This window comes from Camelina sativa, chromosome 5, assembly GCF_030686135.1.
Source record: "Camelina sativa cultivar CO46 ecotype springtype chromosome 5, ASM3068613v1".
NCBI classification, from domain to species: Eukaryota; Viridiplantae; Streptophyta; class Magnoliopsida; order Brassicales; family Brassicaceae; genus Camelina; species Camelina sativa.
In genome coordinates, this window is record NC_141884.1 from 28197138 (window position 1) to 28218941 (window position 21804).

At 41.9% G+C, this 21804-nt stretch overlaps 1 protein-coding gene and 2 non-coding genes across 3 annotated transcripts; 2 read left to right on the top strand and 1 right to left on the bottom strand.

Moving 5' to 3' along the window:
- Positions 1-6239: 6239 nt before the first annotated feature.
- Positions 6240-6346, bottom strand: LOC147944463 (small nucleolar RNA R71). Its single transcript, XR_015558842.1, has one exon. It is a non-coding gene; the product is annotated as a small nucleolar RNA R71 (small nucleolar RNA).
- A 4197-nt stretch (positions 6347-10543) lies between these two features.
- On the top strand, positions 10544-11425 carry LOC147944464 (uncharacterized). The gene is made up of 2 exons (XM_087512602.1): positions 10544-10818; positions 10927-11425. Exons 1-2 carry the CDS (start codon positions 10544-10546, stop codon positions 11423-11425), a joined length of 774 nt encoding a protein of 257 aa, XP_087368728.1.
- Positions 11426-18571: 7146 nt separating this feature from the next.
- LOC147944465 (small nucleolar RNA R71) lies at positions 18572-18678 on the top strand. Its single transcript, XR_015558844.1, has one exon. It is a non-coding gene; the product is annotated as a small nucleolar RNA R71 (small nucleolar RNA).
- The last annotated feature ends 3126 nt before the right edge of the window (positions 18679-21804 follow it).

Consider the following 21804-nt stretch of genomic DNA (forward strand, 5'->3'; position numbering starts at 1 on the left):
GTGAAGTTTCTGCACTTGAATCTTGTGTTTGGGGTTGAAGTTCCATTTCAGGTACCACTCGACCAGTCACTCGACCACCACTCGACCGAGTAGTGCTCGAGCACTTGATCGAGCCAGACCCCGGATCTCTGTAAGCCTCTTCTTCCAGTTGCCCTACCTTCCTACTTGAGCCTGTGCTCAGTCGCTTGCTCGGGAAAAATCGTTTGCGTTCGTTGATGCACACAAGGTCCAAAGGAAAGGACAATCTTCTAAGGCATAGTGACAGCATCAACAAGTTGAACAAGGGTTTGGGATCCAAGTATTGATCAAAAGAATAAGCCTAAGGCAGCCATGGCCGTCCGTACAAGTGTTGAATATGGGCTGTCCGTACAAGTGTGGTGAAATGGCCGAGTCTTCTTGTGATAAGGAATGGAGAGGAGGCCTGAAGCCCACTAGAAGGATCGAGAAGCACATTATAACCGTTAGAGAGAAGGGAAGGAAATAGTCACATGTTTGGTAAGGATGGGCTGTCGCTTTCACCTTGGGATGTAGTGTGTCTCTCTCCTAATGTCCCTATCCCACTTGTGTGTCTCGGTCAAGGGTGTAGCCCTAGTTTGTGTTTCCTTAAATAGGCTCATAGCCACCTTGTATTATCGCTTCTTATGGAATAAGAAAAACCTAATCTTTTCTTCTTCCTCATTCTCTTTGTCTACCGAAACCTATCTCCAATCTCTTGATTCTCTTCTTTATTCTACAAAGTCTTACATGGTATCAGAGCAAGTTGTTCGATTCTCTACAGTCTAATCTCATTCTTCTACTTGTTTCTATTCTCTAGTCTCCTTTCCTTCTTTTCTTCTCACTCGCATTTTTTTGTTTATTCTCCGGGTAAAAGCTTTATCCATCGGTCCATAGAAATCCGACCATGGAAAACGCCAAGCCCATCGTTTCACCGATTGTCCTAAAGGGGACAAACTACTTGCTGTGGACAAGAACCACAAGAACCACCCTTGGAGGTCGTGGCCTTTGGAGTCATGTCGAGTCCGACTATGTCCCAAAGCAAAACCCCAAAGGAGAAGATGCTTCCGAGGCGGAAGCGGAGGAAGAGAGCGAGAGGAAGGCCAAATGGTTCCAAGAAGACCAAGTTGTCCTATCTGTTCTCCAAAACTCTCTGGACACGCCTATCCTTGAGGCCTACTCATATTGCGAGACGGCCAAGGAACTGTGGGAAACACTTAAAGGCGTGTATGGTAATGTCTCTAACATGACTAGAGTCTTTGAGGTCAAGAAGGCCATAAACGAACTTAACCAAGATGATGTGGAGTTCACTAAGCATCTTGGTAAGTTCCGTGCACTATGGTCCGAGCTTGACATGTTGCGGCCAAGTACACTTGAGGCAAGTGTGCTAAACGAAAGTAAGGAGCAAGACAAAATCTTTGGACTCCTCCTTACCTTGAACCCATCCTTCAATGACCTCTTGAAGCACATCCTAAGGGCAGAGAAGCTTCCCTCCTTTGAAGATATTTGCTCCCAAATTCAGAAAGAACAAGGATCTCTTGATTTGTTTAGCGGTAAGGGGGAGCTTGCTACGGCCAACAAAGGAGTGTACAAGCAAGAGGAGAGGAAGGTGTGGGTATGCGACCACTGCAAGAAGCGGGGCCACCTGAAAGACAAATGCTGGGTTCTCCATCCTCATCTCAAGCCGGCCAAGTTCAAAGCCAACCTCTCAAAGGAAGCGGTTAGCGACAAGGGAGCCGGATCATCAAAGCAGGGAGATGAGGTGGCCATGACCGCAGCCTATGGAGATGTGGTGAGGAAGTCAGACCTTGAGGCTCTCATCCGCTCCATTGCCTCACTCAAGGAGTCTGGTATCTCTTTCTTTACCTCTAAGCCTAGTAAATCGCTTGTTATTGACTCGGGGGCTTCACATCATATGATTAGCAACCCTAGGTTAATTGACAACATAAAACCGGCTTTAGGGAATGTTGTTATTGCTAATGGAGATCAAATACCAGTAAAAGGGATAGGGGACTTGAAACTTTTTGATAAAACCTCAAAAGCTTTCTTTATGCCTACATTTACCTCCAATCTTCTATCGGTTAAGAGGGCCACAAATGATTTGAATTGTTATGCAATTTTTGGTCCTAACAGTGTTCATTTTCAGGATATTGAGACTGGAAAGGTTCTTGGAGAAGGGCAAGGGAGTGGAGATCTCTATGTCCTAGAGAAAACCGATCCAAATTTATCTTCTATTAAGTCTTGTTTTGTTGTTGATTCGAATATGGTGTGGCATGCTAGGCTAGGCCACCCTCATTCGCGTGCTTTAGGACTAATGTTTCCTAATATTTCTTTTGATAATTCTACTTGTGAACCTTGTATTCTTGGAAAACATTGCAAGTCTATCTTTCCTAAGTCAACTACTATTTATGAAAATTGTTTTGATTTAGTTCACTCAGATGTTTGGACATCACCATGCCTATCTAGAGATAATAATAAGTATTTTGTGACTTTTATTGATGAAAAATCAAAATATACTTGGATTACCTTATTGCCTTCTAAAGATAGAGTGTTTGATGCCTTTGTCAACTTTCAAAACTATGTGACTAATCATTTTAATGCAAAACTTAAGGTTCTTAGGTCTGATAATGGTGGAGAATACACAAGTTGCAAGTTCAAAGAACATCTCTCCAAGCATGGCATTCTCCATCAAACTAGTTGTCCCTACACGCCACAACAAAATGGTGTGGCCGAGAGAAAGAACCGGCATCTCATGGAAGTGGCGCGGGCAATCATGTTCCACTCTAGTGTTCCCAAACGATATTGGGGTGATGCTGTGATGACTGCATGCTATCTCATCAACCGGACACCAACCAGAGTTCTTCATGACTTATCTCCATTTGAAGTACTAAACAAATTTAAACCATCCCTTGATCACTTACGCGTTTTTGGTTGTGTTTGTTTTGTGTTAGTACCAGGAGAACAAAGGAGTAAGCTGGATGCCAAGAGTACAAAGTGCATGTTCATTGGCTACTCTACCACACAAAAGGGGTACAAATGTTATGATCCGGCCACAAGTCGTCTATATGTCTCCCGAGATGTCCGGTTCCTAGAGAATGTGGGCTACTATGACAAGAAGGACTGGAACAACCTTAAAGACCTCTCTCACTCACCTAATGACCGAGCTTCAAGTCTAAGGTTCGTTCTTGATCACCTTGGCAACCCGTCTCCACCAACGGGTGTCGTGCAGCCAATGCTACGCCAAACTCCTACCAACGGTGGGTCTGACCAAGGAGATACGAATAACAATGTTTCAGCCCAAGATAGTGTGTCCCTTGAGTCTGGCCTACCTATAGCCGGTGTTCCTGTTCCTGGCCCTACACCGGACACACATGCTCCGGCAGCGGCTTCTACCGAGGAAAACACGGAGACGGTTCTTACGGACGGTACGTCCACGGAGTTGCCTAGTATGGATCCACCTCCTGCACCAGTCCTGCGTTGGAGCACCAGACCTCGATCTGATCCCTCCACTTGGAAGAACAAGCGTGTATATTACAACAGTCAAGCCGTCGCTCATCCCATTCAGTCCGTTTGTTCCCTTGAGCTGTTACCTGCTGATCACCAAGCTTTCTTCGGCCAAGTTGACGCCAATTGGATCCCGCAGACATATGATGAAGCCAAGGAGCATCAGGTTTGGTTAGATGCGGTCAAGGATGAAACCGGTGCCATGATCCGGAATCATACGTGGGACGAATCGGATCTTCCTCAAGGCAAGCGGGCAGTTAGCTCCAAATGGGTGTTCACCATAAAGTATTTGAGCAATGGTGACATTGAACGGCATAAAGCCCGGTTAGTGGCCCGTGGCTTCACCCAAACCTATGGTGCGGACTACACGAACACCTTTGCACCCGTGGCCAAGCTCCATACGGTTCGGGTTGTGCTGTCTCTTGCTGTCAACCTATCATGGGACTTATGGCAGATGGATGTGAAGAACGCCTTTCTTCAAGGTGAACTTGATGAAGAAGTGTACATGACGCCTCCTCCCGGCCTTGAAGACTTGGTTACACCCGGAAAAGTCTTGAGGCTACGTAAGGCCATCTATGGCCTTAAGCAGTCCCCACGAGCTTGGTACCACAAACTAAGCTCTACTCTCAAGACTTATGGTTTTAAGCGATCGGAGGCTGATCATACTCTCTTCACACGTCGCACCTCTATTGGTTGGGTGGTGGTGCTCATATACGTCGACGACATCATCGTGACTGGTGATGATAAGGAGGCCATCCAGGACACCAAGGACTCCCTCAAGTCGGCATTTGACATCAAGGACCTTGGGGAACTCAAATACTTTCTTGGTATTGAAATTTGTCGCTCACCGGAAGGACTCTTCCTCTCACAACGCAAGTACACTCTTGACTTGTTAGAGGAGACTGGCAAGCTTGGTGTGTCTCCGGTCGCTACGCCACTTGATGAAGACTACCAGCTCAAGCGAAAGGGGGAGAGCTTACGGGCAAAAGAAGGCCGACCTAAGGAACCAATGGACGAGCCATTCTTAGACGTCACACGCTACCGCCGGCTTGTAGGTAAGCTAATATACCTTACTATCACACGACCTGACATATGTTACGCTGTGAATCAGGTTAGCCAACATATGAAGGCACCAAGCAAGTACCAATGGAGTCAAGTCGAGAGGATCCTAAGCTATCTCAAGGGCAGTCCGGGTCAAGGTATTTGGATGGGCAAGAATGACAACACCGAGATCGTTGGCTACTGTGATGCGGATTACAATGGCGACATGCTGGATAGAAGATCCGCTACTGGGTACTGCACGTTCGTTGGAGGCAACATGGTTACATGGAGGTCTAAGAAACAAAAGGTGGTTTCATGCTCTAGCGCCGAGGCCGAGTATAGAGCTATGAGGAAGCTCACTAACGAGATGACATGGCTGAAGGGACTACTCAAGGACTTAGGCATCGAGACAAAGCAGCCCATGACCATGCACTGCGACAATGAAGCGGCCATCCACATTGCCACAAACTCGGTCTTTCATGAGAGGACCAAGCACATAGAAAGCGATTGCCACAAGGTGAGAGAGAAGATTGAAGAAGGAGTGGTGTTACCATGCCACACAAGGAGTCAAGATCAGCTAGCTGACATCTTCACCAAGTCTGCAAGCTCCAAGGTTTGTGATCACATCTATAGCAAACTTGGACTTGTAGACATTACACGGCCATGATCAAGCTTCTCTAATCCGTGGACAGCACACTCTTTTTCCCTTGACTTGGTTTTGTCCCATGAGGTTTTCTAAGTCAAGGTTTTTAATGAGGTGCTGCTTCACGGGTTCCAAGCTTAGCCATTTCATTAGGCTAAGCTTGAGGGGGAGTATTGATCAAAAGAATAAGCCTAAGGCAGCCATGGCCGTCCGTACAAGTGTTGAATATGGGCTGTCCGTACAAGTGTGGTGAAATGGCCGAGTCTTCTTGTGATAAGGAATGGAGAGGAGGCCTGAAGCCCACTAGAAGGATCGAGAAGCACATTATAACCGTTAGAGAGAAGGGAAGGAAATAGTCACATGTTTGGTAAGGATGGGCTGTCGCTTTCACCTTGGGATGTAGTGTGTCTCTCTCCTAATGTCCCTATCCCACTTGTGTGTCTCGGTCAAGGGTGTAGCCCTAGTTTGTGTTTCCTTAAATAGGCTCATAGCCACCTTGTATTATCGCTTCTTATGGAATAAGAAAAACCTAATCTTTTCTTCTTCCTCATTCTCTTTGTCTACCGAAACCTATCTCCAATCTCTTGATTCTCTTCTTTATTCTACAAAGTCTTACACCAAGAAGAAGAGAGTTGTTCAGCAACAACAAGAGATTCAAGTAGCTATGGATCAGCAAGATCAGGTTCAGAGACCAAGACATATTGGTGCTGGGGATGCACCCAACACACACAACCAAAGAGCTGGCATTGTACCACCAACAGTTGCCAATAACAACTTTGAGATCAAGAGTGGATTGATTTCAATGATTCAGGCCAATAAGTTTCATGGATTGCCTATGGAGGATCCACTTGATCATCTTGATGAGTTTGACAGAATTTGTGGTCTTACTAAGATCAATGGAGTAAGTGAAGATGGTTTCAAGCTGAGGTTGTTCCCTTTCTCTCTTGGGGACAAGGCTCATTTATGGGAGAAGACTCTGCCCACTGGTGCTATCACTACTTGGGACCAATGTAAGAAGGCCTTCTTGGCAAAATTCTTCTCCAATGCTAGGACAGCAAGGCTGAGGAATGAGATCTCTGGATTTGCTCAAAGGAACAATGAGAGCTTTTGTGAAGCTTGGGAGAGATTCAAGGGCTACCAGACTCAATGCCCTCATCATGGTTTCAGTATGGAGTCATTGTTGAGCACATTGTATAGAGGAGTGCTTCCCAAGTTCAGAATGCTTCTTGACACAGCCTCCAATGGAAACTTCCTCAACAAGCATGTGGATGAAGGCTGGGAGTTAGTAGAGAATCTTGCTCAGTCAGATGGCAATTATAGTGAAGATTATGATAGGACCATAAGGAGTTCCTCAACTGATCAAGAGGACAAGTACAAGAAGGATCTGAAGATGGTCAATGAGAAACTTGACAAGATACTCCTTAGCCAGTCCAAATCTATTCACTTCATTGGTGAAGAAGAAGCTCCAGTTCAAGAGGGGGAGAATGAGTTTGCTGAGCTTTGCTACATGCAAAACCAAGGTGGATTCAAGGGCTACAATCAAGGTGGTTTCAAGAACAACAACCTATCTTATAGGAGCACCAATGTGGCTAATCCACAAGATCAAGTCTACCCTCCTCAACAGCCTCAACAGCCTCAAGGGTTCCAAAACTATATCCCCAAACAACAGCAGCAGGTGTTCCAGCCCCAGTTGTGTCCCCCACCAGGGTTTCAGACTAACCAAGGCCAAGAACAAGACCTTAGAGCTATGATTCAGCAGCTGTTGATTGGTCAAACACAAGGGAAGATAGAGGAAGCCAATAGATTTGCTGAGTTGAACAGGAGGATAACAGATCTTTACAGTGACCTACATGAAAAGTTTGACACACTTACTTCAAGGATTGCAACACTAGAGGGTCAACAAACCTCTGCCTCTAAGCAAGAGAACAACAAGGGAAAAGCTATTATGCAGTCTATAGAAAGTGCTCATGCCATTAATTTGCGCAGTGGAAGAGTTTTACAAGACCAAAAGGGCGCTTTGCAAAACACTGAGGACAGTGTGGAACAAGATGGGGAGGATTTTCAACAAAAAGGGACTCAGGATAACACTAGTGTTCAGCTCGACCACACACTCGATCAGGCACCCGACCGTGTGCATGATCGAGCACCTGATCGAGCACCTGCTCAGGAAACATCTAAGCCATCTACCTCTAAGGAAAAGCCTGCTAAGTACATTCCCCCTCCTTACAAGCCTCCTTTGCCCTTCCCAGGAAGGTTTAAGAAGCAAATGGTTGACAAGTATAAAGCATTGTTTGACAAACAAGTTAGAGAGATTGAGCTTAGGATGCCCTTGATTGATGCTTTTGTGATGATTCCTCCTTACCAGAAGTTCTTGAAAGATGCTGTGATGGAAAGAATCAAAGAAGTTCAGGGGATGGTGCATCTTAGCCATGAGTGTAGTGCTATAATCCAAAAACAAGTGAACCCTCAAAAGTTGAGAGATCCAGGCTCCTTCACTATACCTTGCTCAATAGGACCTTTGACTTTCAACAGATGCCTTTGTGATTTGGGAGCCTCAGTGAGCCTCATGCCTTTGACAGTTGCAAAGCGACTTGGATTTACAAGATATAAACCATGCAATATATCTTTGATCTTAGCTGATAGATCAATAAGACTACCACATGGTGTTTTGGAAGATCTACCTGTTAGAATTGGAGCAGTAGAAGTCCCAACAGACTTTGTAGTCTTGGAAATGGATGAGGAGCCAAAAGATCCCTTGATTTTGGGAAGACCTTTCCTTGCCACAGCAGGAGCAATAATTGATGTGAGAGAAGGGAAGATTGATCTCAACTTAGGAGATGACTTAAAAATGACATTTGACATTGTTGAAGCCATGAAGAAACCAACCATTGGAGGGCAAGTCTATTGGACTGAAGAGATGGATAAACTATCAGAGGAATTGATAGAGGAACTAGTAGAACAAGATCACCTTAGAACTGTTTTAACCAAAAGTGGGGAGGAAGGATTCATTCATCAAGAAACTAAAGCATATGAGGAGATATTGGACTCTTGTAGAAAATCTGACCACCCAGAAGTTTTTGAGGGGTTACCAGCACAAAGAGAGGAAGTCTGGTCAGTTCAAATAGCAACTTCGGACAGCTCGACCATCAACTCGAGCACACACTCGACCGAGCACCAGATCCACTCGACCGAGTGCACCACTGAGCCCTACACAAATGATTGGTCCGAACTAAAGGCACCAAAAGTAGAGCTCAAACCTCTCCCATCTGGGCTAAGGTACGTTTTTCTAGGTAAGAACTCTACTTATCCTGTGATAGTAAATGCTAAGTTGAGTGAGAATGAACTTGAATTGCTAGTTGTAGAGCTAAGGAAGTATAGGAAAGCAATTGGTTATACCTTGGATGACATTCAAGGCCTTTCACCTAGTCTTTGCATGCATAGGATCCATCTTGAAAATGAATCCTACTCTAGTATTGAACCTCAAAGAAGATTAAACCCCAACCTAAAGGAAGTAGTTAAAAAAGAAATCCTTAAGTTGCTTGATGCTGGTGTAATCTATCCTATCTCTGATAGTACTTGGGTTTCACCAGTCCATTGTGTTCCAAAAAAGGGAGGAATAACTGTGGTAAAGAATGATCAAGATGAATTAATTCCCACTAGGACCATTACAGGGCATAGAATGTATATTGACTATAGGAAGCTTTATTCAGCCACTAGGAAAGATCATTTCCCTCTTCCTTTCATTGATCAAATGTTGGAAAGATTAGCTAATCACACTCACTACTGTTTCTTGGATGGATATTCTGGATTTTTCCAAATTCCTATTCATCCCAATGATCAAGAGAAGACAACATTCACATGTCCATATGGTACTTTTGCTTATAGAAGGATGCCATTTGGACTATGTAATGCTCCAGCAACTTTTCAAAGATGCATGATGTCTATCTTCTCTGATCTAATTGAGGATGCTGTGGAAGTTTTTATGGATGACTTCTCTGTCTATAGAGACTCCTTTCCTTCTTGTCTTGCTAATTTATGCAGGGTCTTAAAGAGATGTGAGGAGACAAATCTTGTTTTGAACTGGGAGAAGTGTCACTTCATGGTTGAAGAATAGTTCTTGGCCATAAAATTTCAGAAAAGGGGATTGAGGTTGATAAGGCAAAGATTGAAGTCATGGTTCAACTCCAACCACCAAAAACAGTTAAGGACATAAGGAGCTTCCTTGGGCATGCTGGGTTTTATAGGAGGTTCATCAAGGATTTCTCAAAGATAGCTAGGCCATTGACAAGGTTGCTATGTAAGGAGACTGAGTTCAACTTTGATGAGGATTGCTTAAAGGCTTTCAAGGAGATCAAAGCTGCCTTGATCTAAGCTCCAATAGTCCAAGCTCCAAACTGGGATCTTCCATTTGAGATTATGTGTGATGCTTCAGACTTTGCAGTAGGAGCAGTCCTAGGTCAGAAAAAAGATAAGAGGCTGCATGTGATTCACTATGCAAGCAGAACTTTGGATGAAACTCAAGGGAGATATTCAACAACAGAGAAAGAGCTCTTAGCAGTGGTATTTGCCTTTGAAAAGTTCAGAAGCTACTTAGTAGGGTCCAAGGTGATTGTGTACACTGATCATGCTGCTTTGAGGCACATCTACTCAAAGAAGGATACAAAACCAAGGTTGTTGAGATGGATTTTGCTTCTCCAAGAATTTGACATGGAAATAGTTGATAAGAAAGGGATAGAAAATGGAGTTGCAGACCATTTGTCAAGAATGAGGATAGAGGAGGAGATTCCAATTGATGACTCAATGCCTGAGGAGAAACTGATGTTACTTGGAACAACCCGGCAGCCAGCTCGACCACCCACTCGAGCACTCACTCGACCGTGTGAGTTTGGTGATCCGATCGAGCAGGAGCAGATGGAGGAGTGGTTGGCACTTGAGAGTGAGGATCTGCCTTGGTATGCTGATATAGTCAATTACAAAGTGTGTGAAGAAGTCCCAACAGACATGGACTCCTATAGGAAGAAGAAACTCCTCAAGGACATCAATGGATACTATTGGGATGAACCTTACTTATACAAGAAGGGATCAGATGGATTGTTTAGAAGATGCATAGCAGAGAGTGAAGTTGAGGGAGTGTTAGAACATTGCCATGGTTCTGCTTATGGAGGCCATTTTGCAACTTTCAAGACTGCCCAAAAGGTCTTACAAGCTGGCCTATGGTGGCCCACATTGTTCAAAGACACCCACAAGTTCATCACAAAATGTGATGCTTGCCAAAGGATGGGGAACATCACAAGAAGGAATGAGATGCCTCAAAATCCAATTCTTGAAGTTGAGATATTTGATGTGTGGGGAATTGATTTCATGGGACCCTTTAATCCACCTTCAAATGGGAATGCTTACATATTAGTAGCAGTAGACTATGTTTCCAAGTGGGTAGAAGCCATTGCTAGTCCCACTAATGATCACAAGGTAGTACTCAAGCTTTTCAAGAACATAATCTTCCCAAGGTTTGGAATCCCAAGAGTTGTGATAAGTGATGGAGGATCACACTTCATCAATAAGATCTTTGAAGGAATGCTAAGGAAGTATGGAGTTAAGCATAAGGTGTCTACAGCCTATCACCCTCAGACAAGTGGGCAAGTTGAGGTGTCAAACAAACAGATCAAGGCCATTCTATCAAGGATAGTAGGAGCAACAAGAAAGGATTGGTCTAGTAAACTTGATGAGACACTTTGGGCTTATAGAACAGCTTTTAAAACTCCTATAGGAAGAACCCCATTCCAGCTTGTGTATGGAAAGTCTTGCCACCTTCCAGTTGAAGTTGAGTACAAGGCTCTATGGGCAATCAAACTCCTGAACTTGGATCTTGAGACAGCACAAGTTAAGAGAAGCCTTGATCTGCATGAACTTGAGGAGATCAGATTGGAAGCTTATGAAAACTCCAAAATCTACAAGGAGAGGACCAAGGCCTTCCATGATAAGAAGATTCTCATCAAGGACCTTAAGCCTGGAGACCAAGCTCTGCTTTACAATTCAAAACTCAAGTTATTCCCTGGGAAGTTGAAAAGTAGATGGGGAGGTCCTTTTGAGATAAAAGAGATTTTACCTTATGGAGCTGTCACACTTCTCAACAAGGATGGTAGTGAGTTCACAGTCAATGGTCAGAGGGTTAAGAAGTATTTAGGAGAGAAGGAGACACATGAGAAGTGCTCAATGCTTCTCAAAGTTGCCCCTCAAGCCTGAAGAATCATAGAAGTCAAGCTTAGTGACTCTAAACAAGCTCACTAGGGAGGAAGTCCCTAAGGTATCTCTGTACATATTGCCTAGAATTTTGGTATTTTTGATTTTTGCTTTAGTATTTTCATAATCAGAGAAGTAAAGGAGTCTGAATAGAAGAGTTAGGGACAAGTTATGGAGATTCGCGGTCCAGCTCGACCCCCCCACTCGGACATGCACTCGACCGAGTCCCGGTCGATCTCTATAGTCGAGCTGCCCCAAAGTCCTTCTCCAAGCAACCAGCCTGATCCCAACTACTCCTATGATAGCATGCAGATGGATGTGGACAACTTCTTCCACAATCCCTAAGGTACCATCATCACCTTACCATTGTTTATACCATTGCATTTGATGTTGTGTTGTGTTTAAATCTTGAAACCTCTCACAACTTTTTCACACAAGGGACTGTGTGATTTAAGTTTGGGGGAGGGTTCTAGATAGCATTTGATGTTGTGTTTTGTGTTCTTATTTCAAATTTTTATCATCATCATGTTAGCACTTGCATTAGCATCTAAGGCATAGAAAAACCATAAAAATTTGAAAAATTTTGAAAAAATCTTCATAAAAAAAGAGTGTTCATGTAGTTTGCATTGCATATTAGGATCTTGTTTAGCATGTTTCATGTAGAATTGTATAATATTTGCATTAGGGATCTATGATGAGTATTTCCTTGTTAGCTTGCTTTATTCACTAGACTAGGATCAATGCCCAAGTTATTAGTACTTTGATGCTAGTTGAGTGGTTAGAAGCATAAGACTGAACCAAGCCTTGAATTCCTGCATTGCATTTGGTCTAAATTGAAGCATGTTGTGATTTGATTCCATTTCCTATCTATAAGAACCTAATATTGACTTTTAATTATCATTGTATGCATTGCTTTAAACTCATGGATACTACATACATATTTGGATCATCTTTCTCCTTTTTACCACTCTTGTTGATCCAAGTAGCTGATTTCACTTTTAAATCAGTTTCCCTACCCCTAAACCAAAACCTTCTTTCAAGCCATGTTTATTCTTGTGTGTGTGAGGCCTTTTTGGGATTGAGCTTGGTAGAAAGTGTTAGGTTTGAACTGACAAGAGTAAGACCTTGTGTAGTTCTAGTTTGCATTTTTCAAACTAGATAGGACTAGGTGGTTCACTTGTTGGGTTTGGGACTTGGCTGTTATAAAAAGAAAAGAAAAAAAAAAGAGAAAGAAAAAGGGTAGAGTCTTTAGGAGAGGAATGTGTTTAAGTGAAAGCTAATGTCTAGTGAAAGGATGGGAAGTAAGAAAATGTTATCTAAGATGGTTCTAGTCAAAAGAAAAAGAAAAGAAAGCAAAGAGCAGTTTAGCAAAAAGCTTAAATGTCTTAAGAATAAGAAGAAAATAGAACCATAGCAATCAATAAGAATCCCCCATCCCACTAGAAAGATCAAGTAAGAAACCTCTCCTAAGACTTGAAAACCAAAAGAGAAAAGGGTTAAAGAGAAAAGAAGAAGTCAAAGGGTAGCACTAGGATCATTTGGGTTTAGATTGTTAGGATAAACACTTTGGGTGCCTTTGGGTAGACAAGGTTTTATTCTTGTATGAGTTTAGGTGTTCTTACCTTTAGCATTCTTCTAAAGCTCAATCCATTTTTAATGAGAGAACCTTGATATTGACAAGCCCCACTCTGAAAAGAGACCATCATTGTCTCTAAAACCCTTTATTACCAAGCCAAATGAGTTTAAGCATTGCATAGAATTGATTCATGTTCTTGATTAATGAATGTTAAAGGAAATGGTTGATTTGAATGCATGTGAATATCTAAGGCTCAAATCAGTAAAGGTTGTGATGTGCTTGTCTAAAGTTTTTAAGTATAGCTCTTCACCTTGCATCCTAGTACTAGTAACTTGGACATTGATTCTAGATGGTCTATTTGCAAGCTTTAGGAACTGAGATCCCACTTTTAAACCTCACTTACCTTCTTATGTCTTGTTTATTTGCTTGAGGGCAAGCAAAGACTAAGTTTGGGGGTGTTGATGTTCATATATTTTACCATGTTTCCCTTAGTTTATTCACATCTTTTGTATCTTTTTCTATCCATTCTCACCACTATTGTGTAGCTTTAGGACTAATCATGCATTATAGTGTAGTTGCATTGCATTTGCATCTTTTCATGCATAAACAGGTGATTTTGGAGCTTAAGGAGCATGGAAGCAATGGAGAAGAGATGTGAAGCAATCATGAAGAGGAAACAAGGGAGTTAAGGCTGAAGAACAAGGAATCCGGAGTCCAGCTCGACCAAGCACTCGACCGAGTGGGAGATGGACTCGACCGTGTGGAGTTGCACAAGAGAAGCCAGCTCGACCCCCAGCTCGACCGAGCACTGGTCGAGTTGACCGATGCGTGGACCACTTTGACTTTTCCCATTTTTAGGGCTTCCACCTTCCCCACTATATAAGGACTTGTACTGCAGCCACCTGAACCAAGTTTTAATCTAGATTTTTAGTCAGCTTTTCAGATATTTTAAACCTAGTTTTTGCCTTTTAAGGAATTTTATTCCTTTTGCTTTTTATTTTCTTTTTTGATCTTGTACTTGGAAAAGAAGAATTTCCTCATACTTGTTGGTTGAATAACTCTCTAAGTATTGAGAATATGAGTTTGATTTCTTCATTAAAGTTGTAGATCTTAATCTTATCTATCTAATCATGCAAGTTTCAATGATTTCTGGGTTTATGATTTGTTTGATCATGTCTTGTTGTGAGTAGTCTTCTTAGGATCTTGAGGATGGGTTAGGATAGATTGATCTTGTGGTATATCTGATTTGATCAAGCTTGATTGTTGTAGATCTCTTCTAGGCTAGATGTTCTTAATGCTGATCCTATATCTGAGAGGGTAGGATTTGATCTCAAGCTTTTTAGCATCACACCAATGTTTAAGAAGCATACATAAGGCTAGATCTAGAGCTTACCATTAGGCTTGCTAAGAGATTAGAGGTCTTGTTTGGTTTGAGATGTATTGCTTAATGCCTGCTTGTGTAGATTCTTTTCATTGTGAGAGCAAGTCTAGGATTGCATAGGTTTGATTGTCTCTTGACCATGAGAGTGGGAGAGACTTGTCTTAGATTAATATGTCTAGAGGTTAGCTCATAGCATTGCTTGAGATTTGTTGATCAAGTTAGATTACCACAATGGTTAGTTTATCCCATGAATCCATCCTCAGGAGCCTTCTTTGTTTATTGATTTTAAAGTCTTAATCTTGTTATTTGCCTGCTGTTTGATCTGTGTTATCTTTACTCTGTTTTTATTGCATTGCTCTGTTTTTCCGGATTCGTCTAGCTCGACCACTCACTCGACCTACACTCGGTCGAGTGCTGCTCGAGTTCATCTCCAGAACTCTTGTTTATGATCTGTGTTTGTCTTGTTTCATTTCTGTTTAATTTCCATTGCATTCACTTAGCATCTAGTTCATCACTTGTCTTGCATTAGTTCTTATCTAGTGTTTACAGTTTCTGTTTCTGTTCTTAGTTCATAATCATTCTGTTTTATTTGCATCTAGTTCTTAGCTCTTGTAGTTTATTTTCTGCATTTTATCATTATCATCATAGGATTGTTAGTGACAAACATCCTTTCATATTTGTCTTAACTTAGATTCATATGCATGTCTTGATTGTTCACAAGCACTCAGACTGGATTGACACCCCTTATACTGCAACTGCATAAGGGGAATTGAAACACCCATCATATCATACCATTGCACACACTCATTCACTTTCATCACACCACACACAATAAACCATGTTTCATTCATCCAAGGTTCTACTTGCATAGTGAATCACATGCAGCCTCTTATCTTTTTTCTGACCTAGGACTGCTCCTACTGCAAAGTCTGAAGCATCACACATAATCTCAAATGGAAGATCCCAGTTTGGAGCTTGGACTATTGGAGCTGAGATCAAAGCAGCTTTGATCTCCTTGAAAGCCTTCAAGCAATCTTCATCAAAGTTGAACTCAGTCTCCTTACATAGCAACCTTGTCAATGGCCTAGCTATCTTTGAGAAATCCTTGATGAACCTCCTATAAAACCCAGCATGCCCAAGAAAGCTTCTTATATCCTTGACTGTTTTTGGTGGTTGGAGTTGAACCATGACTTCAATCTTTGCCTTATCAACCTCAATCCCTTTTTCTGAAATCTTATGGCCAAGAACTATCCCTTCTTCAACCATGAAGTGACACTTTTCCCAGTTCAAAACAAGATTTGTCTCCTCACATCTCTTTAAGACCCTGCATAAATTAGCAAGACAAGAAGGAAAGGAGTCTCCATAGACAGAGAAGTCATCCATAAAAACTTCCACAACATCCTCAATTAGATCAGAGAAGATAGACATCATGCATCTTTGAAAAGTTGCTGGAGCATTACATAATCCAAATGGCATCCTTCTATAAGCAAAAGTACCATATGGACATGTGAATGTTGTCTTCTCTTGATCATTGGGATGAATAGGAATTTGGAAAAATCCAGAATATCCATCCAAGAAACAGTAGTGAGTGTGATTAGCTAATCTTTCCAACATTTGATCAATGAAAGGAAGGGGGAAATGATCTTTCCTAGTGGCTGAATTAAGCTTCCTATAGTCAATACACATTCTATGCCCTGTAATGGTCCTAGTGGGAATTAATTCATCTTGATCATTCTTTACCACAGTTATTCCTCCCTTCTTTGGAACACAATGAACTGGTGAAACCCAAGTACTATCAGAGATAGGATAGATTACACCAGCATCAAGCAACTTAAGGATTTCTTTTTTAACTACTTCCTTTAGGTTGGGGTTTAATCTTCTTTGAGGTTCAACACTAGAGTAGGATTCATTTTCAAGATGGATCCTATGCATGCAAAGACTGGGTGAAAGCCCTTGAATGTCATCTAAGGTATAACCAATTGCTTTCCTATACTTCCTTAGCTCTACAACTAGCAATTCAAGTTCATTTTCACTCAACTAAGCATTTACTATCACAGGATAAGTAGAGTTCTTACCTAGAAAAACGTACCTTAGCCCAGATGGGAGAGGTTTGAGCTCTACTTTTGGTGCCTTTAGTTCGGACCAATCATTTGTGTAGGGCTCGGTGGTGCACTCGGTCGAGTGGCTCTGGTGCTCGGTCGAGTGCCTGCTCGAGTTGATGGTCGAGCTGTCCGAAGTTGCTATTTGAACTGACCAGACTTCCTCTCTTTGTGCTGGTAATCCCTCAAAAACCTCTGGGTGGTCAGATTTTCTACAGGAGTCCAATATCTCCTCATATGCTCTAGTTTCTTGATGAATGAATCCTTCCTCCCCACTTTTGGTTAAAACAGTCCTAAGGTGGTCTGGTTCTGCTAGTTCCTCCATCAATTCCTCTGATAGTTTATCCATCTCTTCAGTCCAAAAGACTTGCCCTCCAATGGTTGGTTTCTTCATGGCCTCCACAATGTCAAATGTCATTTTGAAGTCCTCTCCCAAGTTAAGATCAATCTTCCCTTGTCTCACATCAATTATTGCTCCTGCTGTAGCTAGGAAAGGTCTCCCTAGTATCAGAGGATCCTTTGGTTCTTCATCCATTTCCAGGACTATAAAGTCTGTTGGGACTTCTACTTCTCCAACTCTAACTGGTAGGTCCTCCAAAACACCATGTGGTAATCTTATTGATCTATCAGCCAAGATCAAGGATATATTGCATGGCTTATACCTTGTAAACCCTAGGCGCTTAGCAACTGATAGAGGCATTAGGCTTACTGAGGCTCCCAAATCACATAGGCATCTGTTGAAAGTTATAGGGCCTATGGAACAAGGTAGGGTAAAGGAGCCAGGATCCCTTAGCTTTTGAGGATTCACTTGCTTGGTGATGATGGCACTGCACTCTTGGCTAAGAATCACCATCCCTTGAACTTCTTTGATCCTCTCCATCACAGCATCTTTCAAAAATTTCTGGTAAGGAGGAATCATCACAAATGCATCTATTAGAGGCATTCTAAGCTCAATTTCCCTAACTTGTTTGTCAAACAATGCCTTGTATTTCTCAACCATCTGCTTCTTAAATCTTCCTGGGAAAGGTAGTGGAGGCTTGTAAGGAGGAGGAATGAACCGGACTTTTTTTTCTTTGGCAGCAACTGGCTTGGGTTTTTCTTGAGAGGTTGCTCGATCGGGTGCTCGATCACCCACACGGTCGAGTGTGTGGTCGAGTGGTGGGTCGAGCTCGATGGCATTTTCATTCTGAGTTTCTTTTTGTTGAAAACCCTCCCCCTCTTGATCACCACTTTCCTCAGTGTCTGGCAAAGCTCCCTCTCTTGTTGGTAGAACCCTACCACTGCGTAGATTGATAGCATGGGCAGATTCTATAGAGTGCATATTGGCCTTGTCATTGTTATTTGGGGCATTAGCTAGTTGATTCTCCAAAGTCACAATCCTGGAAGTAAGTGTATCAAACTTGGCATGGAGGTCACTGTAAACATCTGATATCCTCCTATTCAACTCATCAAATCTGTTTGTTGCCTCAATCTTTCCTTGTGTTTGTCCAATCAACAATTGTTGCATCATAGCTCTTAAGTCTTGTCCTTGGCCTTGGTTAGTCTGAAACCCTGGTGGGGGACACAACTGGGGCTGGAACACCTGCTGCTGTTGTTTGGGAATATAGTGTTGGAACCCTTGAGGCTGTTGAGGCTGTTGAGGAGGGTAGACTTGATCTTGTGGATTAGCCACATTGGTGCTCCTATAAGATAGGTTGTTGTTCTTGAAACCACCTTGATTGTAGCCCTTGAATCCACCTTGGTTTTGCATATAGCAAAGCTCAGCAAACTCATTCTCCCCCTCTTGAACTGGAGCTTCTTCTTCACCAATGAAGTGAATGGATTTGGACTGGCTGAGGAGTATCTTGTCAAGTTTCTCATTGACCATCTTCAAATCCTTCTTGTACTTGTCCTCTTGATCAGTTGAGGAACTCCTTATGGTCCTATCATAATCTTCATTATAATTGCCATCTGACTGAGCAAGATTCTCTACTAACCCCCAGCCTTCATCTACATGCTTGTTGAGGAAGTTTCCATTGGAGGCTGTGTCAAGAAGCATTCTGAACTTGGGAAGCACTCCTCTATACAATGTGCTCAACAATGACTCCATACTGAAACCATGATGAGGGCATTGAGTCTGGTAGCCCTTGAATCTCTCCCAAGCTTCACAAAAGCTCTCATTGTTCCTTTGAGCAAATCCAGAGATCTCATTTCTCAATCTAGCAGTCCTAGCATTGGAGAAGAATTTGGCCAAGAAAGCCTTCTTACATTGGTCCCAAGTAGTGATAGCACCAGTGGGCAGAGTCTTCTCCCATAAATGAGCCTTGTCCCCAAGAGAGAAAGAGAACAACCTCAGCTTGAAACCATCTTCACTTACTCCATTGATCTTGGTAAGACCACAGATTCTGTCAAACTCATCAAGATGATCAAGTGGATCCTCCATAGGCAATCCATGAAACTTATTGGCCTGAATCATTGAGATCAATCCACTCTTGATCTCAAAGTTGTTGTTGGCAACAGTTGGTGGCACAATGCCAGCTCTTTGGTTGTGTGTGTTGGGTGCATCTCCAGCACCAATATGTCTTGGTCTCTGAACTTGATCCTGATGATCCATAGGTACTTGAACCTCTTGTTGTTGCTGAACAACCCTCTTCTTCTTGGATCTCAAACCCTTGTTCAACTTGTTGATACTGTCACTATGCCTTAGAAGATTGTCCTTTCCTTTGGACCTTGTGTGCATCAACGAACGCAAACGATTTTTCCCGAGCAAGCGACTGAGCACAGGCTCAAGTAGGATGGTAGGGCGACTGGAAAAAGAGGCTTTCAGAGATCCGGGGTCTGGCTCGATCAAGTGCTCGATCACTACTCGATCGAGTGGTGGTCGAGTGACTGGTCGAGTGGTACCTGAAATGGAACTTCAACCCCAAACACAAGATTCAAGTGCAGAAACTTCAAGAATGTATAAAAGAACTTAATCTTAGACTAATATGGATCCTAAATGTCACAAAAACTAACTCAAACAGGCAACGGCGCCAAATTGAAACATGTTATTTGTTGGTTGTGGTGAATGATGGATGTATGCAATGATGATATATGAATGGAATGATGGGTGTTTCAATTTCCCTTATGCAGTTGCAGTATAAGAGGTGTCAATCCAGTCTGAGTGCTTGTAAACAATCAAGATATGCATATGAATCTAAGTTAAGACAAATATGAAAGGATGTTTGTCACTAACAATCCTATGATGATAATGATAAAATGCAGAAAATAAACTACAAGAACTAAGAACTAGATGCAAATAAAACAGAATGATTATGAACTAAGAATAGAAACAGAAACTGTAAACTCTAGATATGAACTAATGCAAGACAAGTAATGAACTAGATGCTAAGTAAATGCAATGGAAATTAAACAGGAATGAAACAAGACAATCACAAATCATAAACAAGAGTTCTGGGGATGAACTCGAGCAGCACTCGACCGAGTGTAGGTCGAGTGAGTGGTCGAGCTAGACAAATCCGGGAAAACAGAGCAATGCAATAAAAACAGAGTAAAGCAAACACAGATCAAATAGCAAGCAAATAACAAGATTGAGACTTTAAAATCAATAAACAAAGTAGGTTCCTGAGGATGGATTCATGGGATAAACTAATCATTGTGGTAATCTAACTTGATCAACAAATCTCAAGCAATGCTATGAGCTAACCTCTAGACATATTAATCCAAGACAAGTCTCTCCCACTCTCATGGTCAAGAGACAATCAAACCCATGCAATCCTAGACTTGCTCTCACAATGAAAAGAATCTACACAAGCAGGCATTAAGCAATACATCTCAAACCAAACAAGACCTCTAATCTCTTAGCAAGCCTAATGGTAAGCTCTAGATCTAGCCTTATCTATGCTTCTTAAACATTGGTGTGATGCTAAAAAGCTTGAGATCAGATCCTACCCTCTCAGATATAGGATCAGCATTAAGAACATCTAGCCTAGAAGAGATCTACAACAATCAAGCTTGATCAAATCAGATATACCACAAGATCAATCCATCCTAACCCATCCTCAAGATCCTAAGAAGACTACTCACAACAAGACATGAAGAACAAAGTCAAAAACCCAGAAAATATTGAAACTTGCATGATTAGATAGATAAGATAAAGATCTACAACTTTAAAGAAGAAATCAAACTCAGATTCTCAATACTTAGAAAGTTATTCAACCAACAAGTATGAGGAAATTCTTCTTTTCTAAGTACAAAATCCAAAAAAGAAATAAAAATGCAAAAGGAATAATATTCCTAAAAAGGTAAAAACTAGGTTTAGAATATCTGAAAAGCTGGACTAAAAAATCTAGATTGTTTGGTGGCTGCAGGTACAAGGCCTTATATAGGAAGGGGAGTTGAAGCCCTAAAAATGGGAAAAGTCAAAGTGGTCCACGAATCGGTCAACTCGACCAGTGCTCGGTCGAGTGACAAGTCGGGCTGGCTTCTTCTGTGTAACTCCACTCGGTCGAGTCCATCTCCCACTCGGTCGAGTGCTTGGTCGAGCTGGACTCCGGATCTTGGTTCTTCAGCCTTAACTCCCTTGTTTCCTCCTCATGATTGCTTCACATCTCTTCTCCATTGCTTCCATGCTCCTTAAGCTCCAAAATCCCCTGTTTATGCATGAAAAGATGCAAATGCAATGCAACTACACTCTAATGCATGATTAGTCCTAAAGCTACACAATAATGGTGAAAATGGATAGAAAAAGATGCAAAAGATGTGAATAAACTAAGGGAAAACATGGTAAAATATATGAACATCATGTGGAGAGTTTAAAAGCCACTTATACCCATTTTGTCCCAAAAAGGCTAAAACCAAGAAAACATTGCTTAGAAGCTCTAAACAGCTATGTTAGTGTTTCTCGGGTTAAAATGTGTCTTAATCCAATGCAACTGACTAACTATAAGAGTTTGAGATGGATGTGTAGAGTTTAAAAGCCACTTATACACATTTTGTCCCAAAACAGGCTAAAATCAAGAAAACATTGCTTAGAAGCTGTAAACAGTTTTGTAAGTGTTTCTGGGGTTAAAAAGTGTCTTAATCCAATGCAACTGACTAATTATAAGAGTTTGAGATTGATGTGGAGAGTTTAAAAGCCACTTATACCCATTTTGTCCCAAAAAGGCTAAAACCAAGAAAACATTGCTTAGAAGCACTACACATCTTTGTTAGTGTTTCTGTGGTTAAAATGTGTCTTAATCCAATGCAACTAACTAATTATAAGAGTTTTAGATAGATGTGGAGAGTTTAAAAGCCACTTATACCCATTTTGTCCCAAAACAGGCTAAAACCAAGAAAACATTGC

Coding starts and splice junctions, on each gene's coding strand:
- LOC147944464 (XM_087512602.1), top strand. CDS start 10,544: ATGGGACCCTTTAATCCACCTTCAAATGGGAATGCTTACATATTAGTA. Junction 10,819..10,926: donor TATCACCCTCAGACAAGTGG/GCAAGTTGAGGT, acceptor TTGGGCTTATAG/AACAGCTTTTAAAACTCCTA.